Source organism: Engystomops pustulosus, unplaced genomic scaffold, assembly GCF_040894005.1.
Source record: "Engystomops pustulosus unplaced genomic scaffold, aEngPut4.maternal MAT_SCAFFOLD_289, whole genome shotgun sequence".
In the NCBI taxonomy this organism is placed as follows: Eukaryota; Metazoa; Chordata; class Amphibia; order Anura; family Leptodactylidae; genus Engystomops; species Engystomops pustulosus.
In genome coordinates, this window is record NW_027285168.1 from 54,738 (window position 1) to 69,679 (window position 14,942).

Here is a 14,942-nt window from a genome sequence, read left to right on the forward strand (position 1 = left end):
CCTGGGGAGGTGGTGGTAGGATCCCCTGCCCTTCATGTCCTGGGGAGGTGGTGGTAGGACCCCCCTGCCCCTCATGTCCTGGGGAGGTGGTGGTAGGACCCCCTGCCCCTCATGTCCTGGGGAGGTGGTGGTAGGACCCCCCTGCCCCTCATGTCCTGGGGAGGTGGTGGTAGGACCCTCCCCTGCCCCTCATGTCCTGGGGAGGTGGTGGTAGGACCCCCCCTAACCCCTAATGTCCTGGGGAGGTGGTGGTAGGACCCCCCTGCCCCTCATGTCCTGGGGAGGTGGTGGTAGGACCCCCCTGCCCCTCATGTCCGGGGGAGGTGGTGGTAGGACCTCCTGCCCCTCATGTCCTGGAGAGGTGTTGGTAGGACCTCCCTGCCCCTGATGTCCTGGGGAGGTGGTGGTAGGACCCCCCTGCCCCTCATGTCCTGGGGAGGTGGTGGTAGGATCCCCCTGCCCCTCATGTCCTGGGGAGGTGGTGGTAGGACCCCCCTGCCCCTCATGTCCTGGGGAGGTGGTGGTAGGACCCCCCCCTGCCCCTCATGTCCTGGGGAGGTGGTGGTAGGACCCTCCCCTGCCCCTCATGTCCTGGGGAGGTGGTGGTAGGACCCTCCCCTGCCCCTCATGTCCTGGGGAGGTGGTGGTAGGACCCTCCCCTGCCCCTCATGTCCTGGGGAGGTGGTGGTAGGACCCTCCCCTGCCCCTCATGTCCTGGGGATGTGGTGGTAGGACCCCCTTGCCCCTCATGTCCTGGAGAGGTGGTGGTAGGACCCCCCTGCCCCTCATGTCCTGGGGAGGTGGTGGTAGGACCCCCTGCCCCTAATGTCCTGGGGAGGTGGTGGTAGGACCCCCCTGCCCCTCATGTCCTGGGGAGGTGGTGGTAGGACCCCCCTGCCCCTCATGTCCTGGGAAGGTGGTGGTAGGACCTCCTGCCCCTCATGTCCTGGGGAGGTGGTGGTAGGATCCCATGCCCCTCATGTCCTGGGGAGGTGGTGGTAGGACCCCCCCTGCCCCTCATGTCCTGGGGAGGTGGTGGTAGGACCCCCCTGCCCCTCATGTCCTGGGGAGGTGGTGGTAGGATCCCCTGCCCCTCATGTCCTGGGGAGGTGGTGGTAGGACCCCCTGCCCTTCATGTCCTGGGGAGGTGGTGGTAGGACCCCCCTGCCCCTCATGTCCTGGGGAGGTGGTGGTAGGACCCCCTACCCCTCATGTCCTGGGGAGGTGGTGGTAGGACCCCCCTGCCCCTCATGTCCTGGGGAGGTGGTGGTAGGACCCTCCCCTGCCCCTCATGTCCTGGGGAGGTGGTGGTAGGACCCCCCCTAACCCCTAATGTCCTGGGGAGGTGGTGGTAGGACCCCCCTGCCCCTCATGTCCTGGGGAGGTGGTGGTAGGACCCCCCTGCCCCTCATGTCCGGGGGAGGTGGTGGTAGGACCTCCTGCCCCTCATGTCCTGGAGAGGTGTTGGTAGGACCTCCCTGCCCCTGATGTCCTGGGGAGGTGGTGGTAGGACCCCCCTGCCCCTCATGTCCTGGGGAGGTGGTGGTAGGATCCCCCTGCCCCTCATGTCCTGGGGAGGTGGTGGTAGGACCCCCCTGCCCCTCATGTCCTGGGGAGGTGGTGGTAGGATCCCCCTGCCTCTCATGTCCTGGGGAGGTGGTGGTAGGACCCCCCCCTGCCCCTCATGTCCTGGGGAGGTGGTGGTAGGACCCCCCCCTGCCCCTCATGTCCTGGGGAGGTGGTGGTAGGACCCCCCTACCCCTCATGTCCTGGGGAGGTGGTGGTAGGACCCCCCTACCCCTCATGTCCTGGGGAGGTGGTGGTAGGACCCCCCTGCCCCCCATGTCCTGGGGAGGTGGTATTAGGACCCCCCTGCCCCTCATGTCCTGGAGAGGTGGTGGTAGGACCCCCCTGCCCCCCATGTCCTGGGGAGGTGGTGGTAGGACCCCCCTGCCCTTTCATGTCCTGGGGAGGTGGTGGTAGGACCCCCCTGCCCCCCATGTCCTGGGGAGGTGGTGGTAGGACCCCCCTGCCCCCCATGTCCTGGGGAGGTGATTGTGGGGGGCTCTTGGTCACCCCCTCTCTCTGATGCCGGTGTCTGTTCTGCAGGTGTCCACCTCGATCGCCATGCGCTCCTCCAGCAGTTCAATCACCTCAATCACATGAACCCCGACTCGTTTGAACCCCAAGACTTGGACCTGCTTATCAAAGCGGTGAGCGGATACCCCCTCCTGCCCTCAGGCTTCCCCCCGGAGCCGTGTAATGATGGGGGGTCTCGCCCTTCGCTGCGTTTTGTTGTTTTCAGGCTACAAAGGACTTGGAGAATTACGACAAAAAGCGGCACGATGAGTTCAAGCGTTACGAGATGATGAAGGAACACGAGAGGCGCGAGCACCTGAAGAGTCTAGACGAGGAGGCCCAAAAACAGGAGGAGGCCAAGTACCAGGAGATGAAGAGGAAGCACAAGGAGCACCCCAAGATCAACCACCCCGTGAGTGCCAGGAGAGGAGGGTCCACTGCAGGGGCGCCACTGTCACCATGCACTCCCTGTATACAGCAGCCTCCCCCCGGTATACAGCAGCCTCCCCTTCTGTATACAGCAGCCTCCCCTTCTGTATACAGCAGCCTCCCCTTCTGTACACAGCAGCCTCCCCCCAGGTACACAGCAGCCTCCCCCCCTGTACACAGCAGCCTCCCCCCCCCCTGTACACAGCAGCCCCCCCCCCCTGTACACAGCAGCCTCCCCCTCTGTATACAGCAGCCTCCCCCCCTGTACACAGCAGCCTCCCCCCCTGTACACAGCAGCCTCCCCCCCTGTACACAGCAGCCTCCCCCCCCTGTACACAGCAGCCTCCCCCCCTGTACAACGCAGCCTCCCCCCCTGTACACAGCAGCCTCCCCCCCTGTACACAGCAGCCTCCCCCCCTGTACGCAGCAGCCTCCCCCCCTGTACACAGCAGCCTCCCCCCCCTGTACACAGCAGCCTCCCCCCCCTGTACACAGCAGCCTCCCCCCCCTGTACACAGCAGCCTCCCCCCCCTGTACACAGCAGCCTCCCCCCCCTGTACACAGCAGCCCCCCCCCCTGTACACAGCAGCCTCCCCCCCCTGTACACAGCAGCCCCCCCCCTGTACACAGCAGCCCCCCCGTGTACACAGCAGCCTCCCCCCTGTACACAGCAGCCCCCCCCCCCGTACACAGCAGCCCCCCCCCTGTACACAGCAGCCCCCCCCTGTACACAGCAGCCCCCCCCTGTACACAGCAGCCTCCCCCCGTGTACACAGCAGCCTCCCCCCGTGTACACAGCAGCCTCCCCCCTGTACACAGCAGCCCCCCCCCTGTACACAGCAGCCCCCCCCCTGTACACAGCAGCCCCCCCCCCTGTACACAGCAGCCTCCCCCCCCCTGTACACAGCAGCCCCCCCCCTGTACACAGCAGCCTCCCCCCGTGTACACAGCAGCCTCCCCCCGTGTACACAGCAGCCTCCCCCCGTGTACACAGCAGCCTCCCCCCGTGTACACAGCAGCCTCCCCCGTGTACACAGCAGCCTCCCCCCCTGTACACAGCAGCCTCCCCCCCCTGTACACAGCAGCCTCCCCCCCCTGTACACAGCAGCCTCCCCCCCCTGTACACAGCAGCCTCCCCCCCCTGTACACAGCAGCCTCCCCCCTGTACACAGCAGCCTCCCCCCTGTACACAGCAGCCCCCCCCCTGTACACAGCAGCCCCCCCCTGTACACAGCAGCCCCCCCCCCTGTACACAGCAGCCCCCCCCCCCTGTACACAGCAGCCTCCCCCCTGTACACAGCAGCCTCCCCCCCTGTACACAGCAGCCCCCCCCTGTACACAGCAGCCCCCCCCCCTGTACACAGCAGCCCCCCCTCCTGTACACAGCAGCCTCCCCCCCTGTACACAGCAGCCCCCCCCCTGTACACAGCAGCCCCCCCCTGTACACAGCAGCCCCCCCCTGTACACAGCAGCCCCCCCCCTGTACACAGCAGCCCCCCCCTGTACACAGCAGCCTCCCCCCCCTGTACACAGCAGCCTCCCCCCCCTGTACACAGCAGCCTCCCCCCCGTACACAGCAGCCCCCCCCCCCTGTACACAGCAGCCTCCCCCCGTGTACACAGCAGCCTCCCCCCCTGTACACAGCAGCCTCCCCCCCCCTGTACACAGCAGCCTCCCCCCCCCCTGTACACAGCAGCCTCCCCCCCCTGTACACAGCAGCCTCCCCCCCTGTACACAGCAGCCTCCCCCCCCTGTACACAGCAGCCTCCCCCCCCGTACACAGCAGCCCCCCCCCTGTACACAGCAGCCCCCCCCCCTGTACACAGCAGCCTCCCCCCGTGTACACAGCAGCCCCCCCTGTACACAGCAGCCTCCCCCCACTGTACACAGCAGCCTGCCCCCCTGTACACAGCAGCCTCCCCCCACTGTACACAGCAGCCTCCCCCCCTGTACACAGCAGCCTCCCCCTCTGTACACAGCAGCCTGCCCCCCTGTATGCAGTAGCCCCGCAGCCCGCCCCCCTGTATGCAGTAGCCCCGCAGCCCGCCCCCCTGTATGCAGTAGCCCAGCAGCCTTCCCCCCTGTATGCAGTAGCCCAGCAGCCCGCCCCCCTGTATGCAGTAGCCCCGCAGCCCGCCCCCCTGTATGCAGTAGCCCCGCAGCCCGCCCCCATGTATGCAGTAGCCCCGCAGCCTGCCCTCCCTGTATACAGTAGCCCCGCAGCCTCCCCCTCCCTGTATACAGTAGCCCCGCAGCCTGCCCTCCCTGTATACAGTAGCCCCGCAGCCTGCCCTCCCTGTATACAGTAGCCCCGCAGCCTGCCCTCCCTGTATACAGTAGCCCCGCAGCCTCCCCCTCCCTGTATACAGTAGCCCCGCAGCCTGCCCTCCCTGTATACAGTAGCCCCGCAGCCTCCCCCTCCCTGTATACAGTAGCCCCGCAGCCTCCCCCCCCCTGTATACAGTAGCCCCGCAGCCTCCCCCCCCCCTGTATACAGTAGCCCCGCAGCCTCCCCCCCCTGTATACAGTAGTCCCGCAGCCTCCCCCTCCCTGTATACAGTAGCCCCGCAGCCTCCCTCCCCCTGTATACAGTAGCCCCGCAGCCTCCCCGTCCCCTGTATACAGTAGCCCCGCAGCCTCCCTCCCCCCTGTATACAGTAGCCCCGCAGCCTCCCTCCCCCCTGTATACAGTAGCCCCGCAGCCTCCCTCCCCCCTGTATACAGTAGCCCCGCAGCCTCCCCCTCCCTGTATACAGTAGCCCCGCAGCCTCCCTCCCCCCTGTATACAGTAGTCCCGCAGCCTCCCCCTCCCTGTATACAGTAGCCCCGCAGCCTCCCTCCCCCCCTGTATACAGTAGCCCCGCAGCCTCTCTCCCCCCTGTATACAGTAGTCCTGCAGCCTCCCCCTCCCTGTATACAGTAGCCCCGCAGCCTCCCTCCCCCCCTGTATACAGTAGTCCCGCAGCCTCCCCCTCCCTGTATACAGTAGCCCCGCAGCCTCCCTCCCCCCTGTATACAGTAGTCCCGCAGCCTCCCCCCCCCTGTATACAGTAGTCCCGCAGCCTCCCCCCCTGTATACAGTAGCCCCGCAGCCTCCCTCCCCCATGTATACAGTAGTCCCGCAGCCTGCCCTCCCTGTATACAGTAGCCCCGCAGCCTCCCTCCCCCCCTGTATACAGTAGCCCCGCAGCCTCCCTCCCCCCTGTATACAGTAGCCCCGCAGCCTCCCTCCCCCCTGTATACAGTAGCCCCGCAGCCTCCCTCCCCCCTGTATACAGTAGCCCCGCAGCCTCCCTCCCCCCTGTATACAGTAGCCCCGCAGCCTCCCTCCCCCCTGTATACAGTAGCCCCGCAGCCTCCCTCCCCCCTGTATACAGTAGTCCCGCAGCCTCCCCCCCTGTATACAGTAGCCCCGCAGCCTGCCCCCCTGTATACAGTAGCCCCGCAGCCGCCCCCCTGTATACAGTAGCCCCGCAGCCTCCCCCCCCTGTATACAGTAGCCCCGCAGCCTCCCCCCCTGTATACAGTAGTCCCGCAGCCTCCCCCTCCCTGTATACAGTAGCCCCGCAGCCTCCCTCCCCCCTGTATACAGTAGTCCCGCAGCCTCTCCCCCTGTATACAGTAGCCCCGCAGCCGCCCCCCTGTATACAGTAGCCCCGCAGCCTGCCCTCCCTGTATACAGTAGCCCCGCAGCCTCCCTCCCCCCTGTATACAGTAGCCCCGCAGCCTCCCTCCCCCCTGTATACAGTAGCCCCGCAGCCTCCCCCTCCCTGTATACAGTAGCCCCGCAGCCTCCCCCCCCCCTGTATACAGTAGCCCCGCAGCCTCCCTCCTCCATGTATACAGTAGTCCCGCAGCCTCCCCCCTTTATACAGTAGCCCCGCAGCCTGCCCCCCTGTATACAGTAGCCCCGCAGCCGCCCCCCTGTATACAGTAGCCCCGCAGCCTGCCCTCCCTGTATACAGTAGCCCCGCAGCCTCCCTCCCCCCTGTATACAGTAGCCCCGCAGCCTCCCCCTCCCTGTATACAGTAGCCCCGCAGCCTCCCCCCCCCCTGTATACAGTAGCCCCGCAGCCTCCCTCCCCCATGTATACAGTAGTCCCGCAGCCTCCCCCCTTTATACAGTAGCCCCGCAGCCTGCCCCCCTGTATACAGTAGCCCCGCAGCCGCCCCCCTGTATACAGTAGCCCCGCAGCCTGCCCTCCCTGTATACAGTAGCCCCGCAGCCTGTTTCTGTGCCCCACTGTAATAGTAATTATCACCTTCCAAGGGCAGCAAGGATCAGCTGAAGGAGGTCTGGGAGGAGACGGACGGCCTGGACGCATCAGATTTTGACCCCAAGACTTTCTTCAAGCTGCACGGTAAGTAACGAGCGTCTATTATACCTGGAAGACATTTCCCAGGGCTCTGGTGGGGGGCCTGGAAGGAGGCTGGGGGTTGTAGTACAGTGCAGGGGGTACTTATATAATGTCCTGATACTTATCACCTGACTAATCCTGCAGTATGCAGTCACATGACCCGGTCACATGACTGCATTATTCATAGTTGTGGGCATAGTTCCAGTAGGGGGCGCTGTAGCGTGTCTGTGTATAGGAAGGGAGGGTCAATGCAGCGGTCGGGGTCTGACCCCCTTGTGCATCTCCTTACAGACACCAACAGTGACGGCTTCATGGATGAGCAGGAGCTGGAGGCGCTCTTCACCAAAGAGGTAATCACACGAGCAGCGGCCGCAGCAGCCCCCATGGACGCTGCACTGACCTCTCTCTGCCTCATTGCAGCTGGCAAAAGCGTATGACCCCCAAAATGAGGAAGACGACATGGTGGAGATGGAGGAGGAGCGACTGCGGATGAGGGAACATGTGATGAATGAGGTGAGGAGTCTGGTGGGAGGAGACATTGCTGGGTACATATAGACTCCAGGATGAGGGAGTGAGGAGTCTGGTGGGAGGAGACATTGCTGGGTACAAGGAGATTCCAGGATGAGGGAGTGAGGAGTCTGGTGGGAGGAGACATTGCTGGGTACATATAGACTCCAGGATGAGGGAGTGAGGAGTCTGGTGGGAGGAGACATTGCTGGGTACATGTAGACTCCAGGATGAGGGAATGAGGAGTCTGGTGGGAGGAGACATTGCTGGGTACATGTAGACTCCAGGATGATGGAGTGAGGAGTCTGGTGGGAGGAGACATTGCTGGGTACAAAGAGATTCCAGGATGAGGGAGTGAGGAGTCTGGTGGGAGGAGACATTGCTGGGTACAAAGAGATTCCAGGATGAGGGAGTGAGGAGTCTGGTGGGAGGAGACATTGCTGGGTACATATAGACTCCAGGATGAGGGAGTGAGGAGTCTGGTGGGAGGAGACTTTGCTGAGTACATATATACTCCAGGATGAGGGAGTCTGTTGGGAGGAGACTTTGCTGAGTACATATATACTCCAGGATGAGGGAGTCTGGTGGGAGGAGACATTGCTGGGTACATATAGACTCCAGGATGAGGGAGTCTGGTGGGAGGAGACATTGCTGGGTACATGTAGACTCCAGGATGATGGAGTGAGGAGTCTGGTGGGAGGAGACATTGTTGGGTACATGTAGACTCCAGGATGATGGAGTGAGGAGTCTGGTGGGAGGAGACATTGCTGGGTACAAGTAGACTCCAGGATGATGGAGTGAGGAGTCTGGTGGGAGGAGACATTGCTGGGTACAAAGAGATTCCAGGATGAGGGAGTGAGGAGTCTGGTGGGAGGAGACATTGCTGGGTACATATAGACTCCAGGATGAGGGAGTGAGGAGTCTGGTGGGAGGAGACATTGCTGGGTACATATAGACTCCAGGATGAGGGAGTCTGGTGGGAGGAGACCTTGCTGGGTACATATAGACTCCAGGATGAGGGAGTGAGGAGTCTGGTGGGAGGAGACCTTGCTGGGTACATATAGACTCCAGGATGAGGGAGTGAGGAGTCTGGTGGGAGGAGACATTGCTGGGTACATATAGACTCCAGGATGAGGGAGTGAGGAGTCTGGTGGGAGGAGACATTGCTGGGTACATGTAGACTCCAGGATGAGGGAGTCTGGTGGGAGGAGACATTGCTGGGTACATATAGACTCCAGGATGAGGGAGTCTGGTGGGAGGAGACATTGCTGGGTACATGTAGACTCCAGGATGAGGGAGTCTGGTGGGAGGAGACATTGCTGGGTACATATAGACTCCAGGGTGAGGGAGTGAGGAGTCTGGTGGGAGGAGACATTGCTGGGTACATGTAGACTCCAGGATGAGGGAGTCTGGTGGGAGGAGACATTGCTGGGTACCTTGCACTGAGCGTGTGCGATGTGCTGCTGGATGTGTTGCATCTCTTCTGTGTTGCGGCAGGTGGATGTGGATAAGGATCGACTGATAAACCTGGAGGAGTTCCTGCGAGCCACAGAGAAGAGGGAGTTCCTGGAGCCTGATGGCTGGGAGGTAACGTCCCCCATCCCCCGCACACAGTGTAGTCAGCAATGGATGGACCCCACTGACCCCAAACTGTACCCAGGAGCTGACACTCTAACCTCCCGGAGCTTTATGTGCTGTGCACTGTTGTTTGCTGCCAAGTATTGTGACAGTGATATAAGACTGACACACAGGCGGGGGGGGGGGCGGGGGCGCACGTGGAAACCTTGAGCCATGCGCATGAGCCCATAGAAAGCTACAGGACCGTACACTGGACGCTGAGACCGTGGTGCGCATGAGCCCATAGAAAGCTACAGGGCCGTACACTGGACGCTGAGACCGTGGTGCGCATGGGCCCATAGAAAGCTACAGGACCGTACACTGGACGCTGAGACCGTGGTGCGCATGAGCCCATAGAAAGCTACAGGACCGTACACTGGACGCTGAAACCGTGGTGCGCATGAGCCCATAGAAAGCTACAGGACCATACATTGGACACTGAGACCGTGGTGCGCATGAGCCCATAGAAAGCTACGAGACCGTACACTGGACACTGAAACCGTGGTGCGCATGAGCCCATAGAAAGCTACAGGGCCGCACACTGGACGCTGAGACCGTGGTGCGCATGAGCCCATAGAAAGCTACAGGACCGTACACTGGACGCTGAAACCGTGGTGCGCATGAGCCCATAGAAAGCTACAGGGCCGCACACTGGACACTGAGACCGTGGTGCGCATGAGCCCATAGAAAGCTACAGGACCATACACTGGACGCTGAAACCGTGGTGCGCATGAGCCCATAGAAAGCTACGAGACCGTACACTGGACGCTGAAACCGTGGTGCGCATGAGCCCATAGAAAGCTACAGGACCGGACACTGGACACTGAGACGATGGTGCGCATGAGCCTATAGAAAGCTACAAGACCGTATACTGGACGCTGAGACCGTGGTGCGCATGAGCCCATAGAAAGCTACAGGGCCGCACACTGGACGCGGAGACCGTGGTGCGCATGAGCCCATGGAAAGCTGCAGGACCGGACACTGGACACTGAGACCGTGGTGCGCATGAGCCCATAGAAAACTACAGGACCGGACACTGGACGCTGAGACCGTGGTGCGCATGAGCCCATAGAAAGCTACAGAACCGTACACTGGACGCTGAGACCGTGGTGCGCATGAGCCCATAGAAAGCTACAGGACCGGACACTGGACGCTGAAACCGTGGTGCGCATGAGCCCATAGAAAGCTACAGGGCCGTACAATGGACGCTGCAACCGTGGTGCGCATGAGCCCATAGAAAGCTACAGGACCGTACACTGAAACCATGGTGCGCATGAGCCCATAGAAAGCTACAGGAATGTACACTGGACGCTGAAACCGTGGTGCGCATGAGCCCATAGAAAGCTACAGGACCGTACACTGGACGCTGAGACCGTGGTGCGCATGAGCCCATAGAAAGCTACGAGACCGCACACTGGACGCTGAAACCGTGGTGCGCATGAGCCCATAGAAAGCTACAGGGCCGTACACTGGACGCTGAGACCGTGGTGCGCATGAGCCCATGGAAAGCTGCAGGATCGGACACTGGACACTGAGTCCGTGGTGCGCATGGGCCCATAGAAAGCTACAGGGCCGTACACTGGACGCTGAGACCGTGGTGAGCATGAGCCCATAGAAAGCTAAAGGACCGTACACTGGACGCTGAGACTGTGGTGCGCATGAGCCCATAGAAAGCTAAAGGACCGTACACTGGACGCTGAGACTGTGGTGCGCATGAGCCCATAGAAAGCTACAGGACCATACACTGGACACTGAAACCGTGGTGCGCATGAGCCCATAGAAAGCTACAGGACCGTACACTGAAACCATGGTGCGCATGAGCCCATAGAAAGCTACAGGAATGTACACTGGACGCTGAAACCGTGGTGCGCATGAGCCCATAGAAAGCTACAGGACCGTACACTGGACGCTGAGACCGTGGTGCGCATGAGCCCATAGAAAGCTACGAGACCGCACACTGGACGCTGAAACCGTGGTGCGCATGAGCCCATAGAAAGCTACAGGGCCGTACACTGGACGCTGAGACCGTGGTGCGCATGAGCCCATGGAAAGCTGCAGGATCGGACACTGGACACTGAGTCCGTGGTGCGCATGGACCCATAGAAAGCTACAGGGCCGTACACTGGACGCTGAGACCGTGGTGCGCATGAGCCCATAGAAAGCTAAAGGACCGTACACTGGACGCTGAGACTGTGGTGCGCATGAGCCCATAGAAAGCTAAAGGACCGTACACTGGACGCTGAGACTGTGGTGCGCATGAGCCCATAGAAAGCTACAGGACCATACACTGGACACTGAAACCGTGGTGCGCATGAGCCCATAGAAAGCTACAGGGCCGTACACTGGACGCTGAGACCGTGGTGCGCATGAGCCCATGGAAAGCTGCAGGACCGGACACTGGACACTGAGACCGTGGTGCGCATGAGCCCATAGAAAGCTACAAGGCCGTACACTGGACGCTGAGACCGTGGTGCGCATGAGCCCATAGAAAGCTACAGGGCCGTACAATGGACGCTGAGACCGTGGTGCGCATGAGCCCATAGAAAGCTACAGGACCGTACACTGGACGCTGAGACTGTGGTGCGCATGAGCCCATAGAAAGCTACAGGGCCGTACACTGGACGCTGCAACCGTGGTGCGCATGAGCCCATAGAAAGCTACAGGGCCGCACACTGGACGCTGAGACTGTGGTGCGCATGAGCCCATAGAAAGCTACAGGGCCGTACACTGGACGCTGCAACCGTGGTGCGCATGAGCCCATGGAAAGCTACAGGACCGTACACTGGACACTGAGACCGTGGTGCGCATGAGCCCATAGAAAGCTACAAGGCCGTACACTGGACGCTGAGACCGTGGTGCGCATGAGCCCATAGAAAGCTACAGGGCCGTACAATGGACGCTGAGACCGTGGTGCGCATGAGCCCATGGAAAGCTGCACGACCGGACACTGGACACTGAGACCGTGGTGCGCATGAGCCCATAGAAAGCTACAAGGCCGTACACTGGACGCTGAGACCGTGGTGCGCATGAGCCCATAGAAAGCTACAGGGCCGTACAATGGACGCTGAGACCGTGGTGCGCATGAGCCCATAGAAAGCTACAGGACCGTACACTGGACGCTGAGACTGTGGTGCGCATGAGCCCATAGAAAGCTACAGGGCCGTACACTGGACGCTGCAACCGTGGTGCGCATGAGCCCATAGAAAGCTACAGGGCCGCACACTGGACGCTGAGACTGTGGTGCGCATGAGCCCATAGAAAGCTACAGGGCCGTACACTGGACGCTGCAACCGTGGTGCGCATGAGCCCATGGAAAGCTACAGGACCGTACACTGGACACTGAGACCGTGGTGCGCATGAGCCCATAGAAAGCTACAAGGCCGTACACTGGACGCTGAGACCGTGGTGCGCATGAGCCCATAGAAAGCTACAGGGCCGTACAATGGATGCTGAGACCGTGGTCCGCATGAGCCCATAGAAAGCTACAGGACCGTACACTGGACGCTGAGACTGTGGTGCGCATGAGCCCATAGAAAGCTACAGGGCCGTACACTGGACGCTGCAACCGTGGTGCGCATGAGCCCATAGAAAGCTACAGGACCGGACACTGGACGCTGAGACCGTGGTGCGCATGAGCCCATAGAAAGCTACAGGGCCGCACACTGGACGCTGAGACTGTGGTGCGCATGAGCCCATAGAAAGCTACAGGGCCGTACACTGGACGCTGCAACCGTGGTGCGCATGAGCCCATAGAAAGCTACAGGACCGTACACTGGACGCTGAGACCGTGGTGCGCATGAGCCCATGGAAAGCTACAGGACTGTACACTGGACGCTGAGACCGTGGTGCGCATGAGCCCATAGAAAGCTACAGGACCGTACACTGGACGCTGAGACCGTTGTGCGCATGAGCCCATAGAAAGCTACAGGGCCGTACACTGGACGCTGCAACCGTGGTGCGCATGAGCCCATAGAAAGCTACAGGGCCGCACACTGGACGCTGAGACTGTGGTGCGCATGAGCCCATGGAAAGCTACAGGACTGTACACTGGACGCTGCAACCGTGGTGCGCATGAGCCCATAGAAAGCTACAGGACCGTACACTGGACGCTGAGACCGTGGTGCGCATGAGCCCATGGAAAGCTACAGGACTGTGCACTGGACGCTGCAACCGTGGTGCCCAGGGATTGCGTCGCAGGAAGAAGAAGGTGAACTCCAGGGACCTGAGCGGGGAAGCGACACATGCAGGATATCGGGTGCGGGATCTTAGTGACTCCCCACACAGCGCATTATACACGGACAATGCACTTACATGCACCAGGAAGAAGAAGGTGAACCCCAGGGACCTGAGCGGGGAAGCGGCACATGCAGGATATCGGGTGCGGGATCTTAGTGACTCCCCGCACAGCGCATTATACACGGACAATGCACTTACATGCACCAGGAAGAAGAAGGTGAACTCCGGGGACCTGAGCGGGGAAGTGACACATGCAGGATATCAGGCACAGGATCTTAGTGACTCCCCGCACAGTGCATTATACACGGACAATGCACTTACATGCACCAGGAAGAAGAAGGTGACCTCTGGGGACCTGAGCGGAGAAGCGACACATGCAGGATATCGGGGGCAGGATCTTAGTGACTCCCCGCACAGCGCATTATACACGGACAATGCACTTACATGCACCAGGAAGAAGAAGGTGAACTCTGGGGACCTGAGCGGAGAAGCGACACATGCAGGATATCGGGGGCAGGATCTTAGTGACTCCCCGCACAGCGCATTATACACGGACAATGCACTTACATGCACCAGGAAGAAGAAGGTGAACCCCAGGGACCTGAGCGGGGAAGCGACACATGCAGGATATCGGGTGCGGGATCATAGTGACTCCCCGCACAGCGCATTATACACGGACAATGCACTTACATGCACCAGGAAGAAGAAGGTGAACTCCGGGGACCTGAGCGGGGAAGTGACACATGCAGGATATCAGGCACAGGATCTTAGTGACTCCCCGCACAGCACATTATACACGGACAATGCACTTACATGCACCAGGAAGAAGAAGGTGAACTCCAGGGACCTGAGCGGGGAAGTGACACATGCAGGATATCGGGTGCAGGATCTTAGTGACTCCCTGCACAGCGCATTATACACGGACAATGCACTTACATGCACCAGGAAGAAGAAGGTGAACTCTGGGGACCTGAGCGGAGAAGCGACACATGCAGGATATCGGGGGCAGGATCTTAGTGACTCCCCGCACAGCGCATTATACACGGACAATGCACTTACATGCACCAGGAAGAAGAAGGAGAACTCCGGGGACCTGAGCGGGGAAGTGACACATGCAGGATATTGGGCGCAGGATCTTAGTGACTCCCCGCACAGCGCATTATACACGGACAATGCACTTACATACACCAGGAAGAAGAAGGTCCTGGGACCTGAGCGGGGAAGCGACACAGGCAGGATATCGGGCGCAGGATCTTAGTGACTCCACGCACAGCGCATTATACACGGACAATGCACTTACATGCACCAGGAAGAAGAAGGTGAACTCCGGGGACCTGAGCGGGGAAGAGACACATGCAGGATATTGGGCGCAGGATCTTAGTGACTCCCCGCACAGCACATTATACACGGACAATGCACTTACATGCACCAGGAAGAAGAAGGTGAACCCCGGGGACCTGAGCGGGGAAGCGACACATGCAGGATATCGGGGGCAGGATCTTAGTGACTCCCCGCACAGCACATTATACACAGACAATGCACTTACATGCACCAGGAAGAAGAAGGTGAACTCCGGGGACCTGAGCGGGGAAGTGATACATGCAGGATATCGGGGGCAGGATCTTAGCGACTCCCCGCACAGGGCATTATACACGGACAATGCACTTACATGCACCAGGAAGAAGAAGGTGAACTCCGGGGACCTGAGCGGGGAAG

At 60.9% G+C, this 14,942-nt stretch overlaps 1 protein-coding gene across 1 annotated transcript in view; it reads left to right on the forward strand.

Moving 5' to 3' along the window:
- LOC140110496 (nucleobindin-2-like) overlaps positions 1 to 9,091 on the forward strand; it is a gene marked incomplete at its 3' end in the record, with an annotated part of 30,791 nt that extends 21,700 nt beyond the window's left edge. Inside the window, exons 5-10 of the mRNA XM_072132234.1 lie at positions 2,110 to 2,213; positions 2,306 to 2,491; positions 6,779 to 6,869; positions 7,158 to 7,216; positions 7,287 to 7,379; positions 8,871 to 9,091. Of these exons, the coding sequence (XP_071988335.1) occupies positions 2,110 to 2,213; positions 2,306 to 2,491; positions 6,779 to 6,869; positions 7,158 to 7,216; positions 7,287 to 7,379; positions 8,871 to 9,091 (754 nt within the window). The remainder of the gene's footprint in view (positions 1 to 2,109; positions 2,214 to 2,305; positions 2,492 to 6,778; positions 6,870 to 7,157; positions 7,217 to 7,286; positions 7,380 to 8,870) is intronic.
- Positions 9,092 to 14,942: the final 5,851 nt, after the last annotated feature.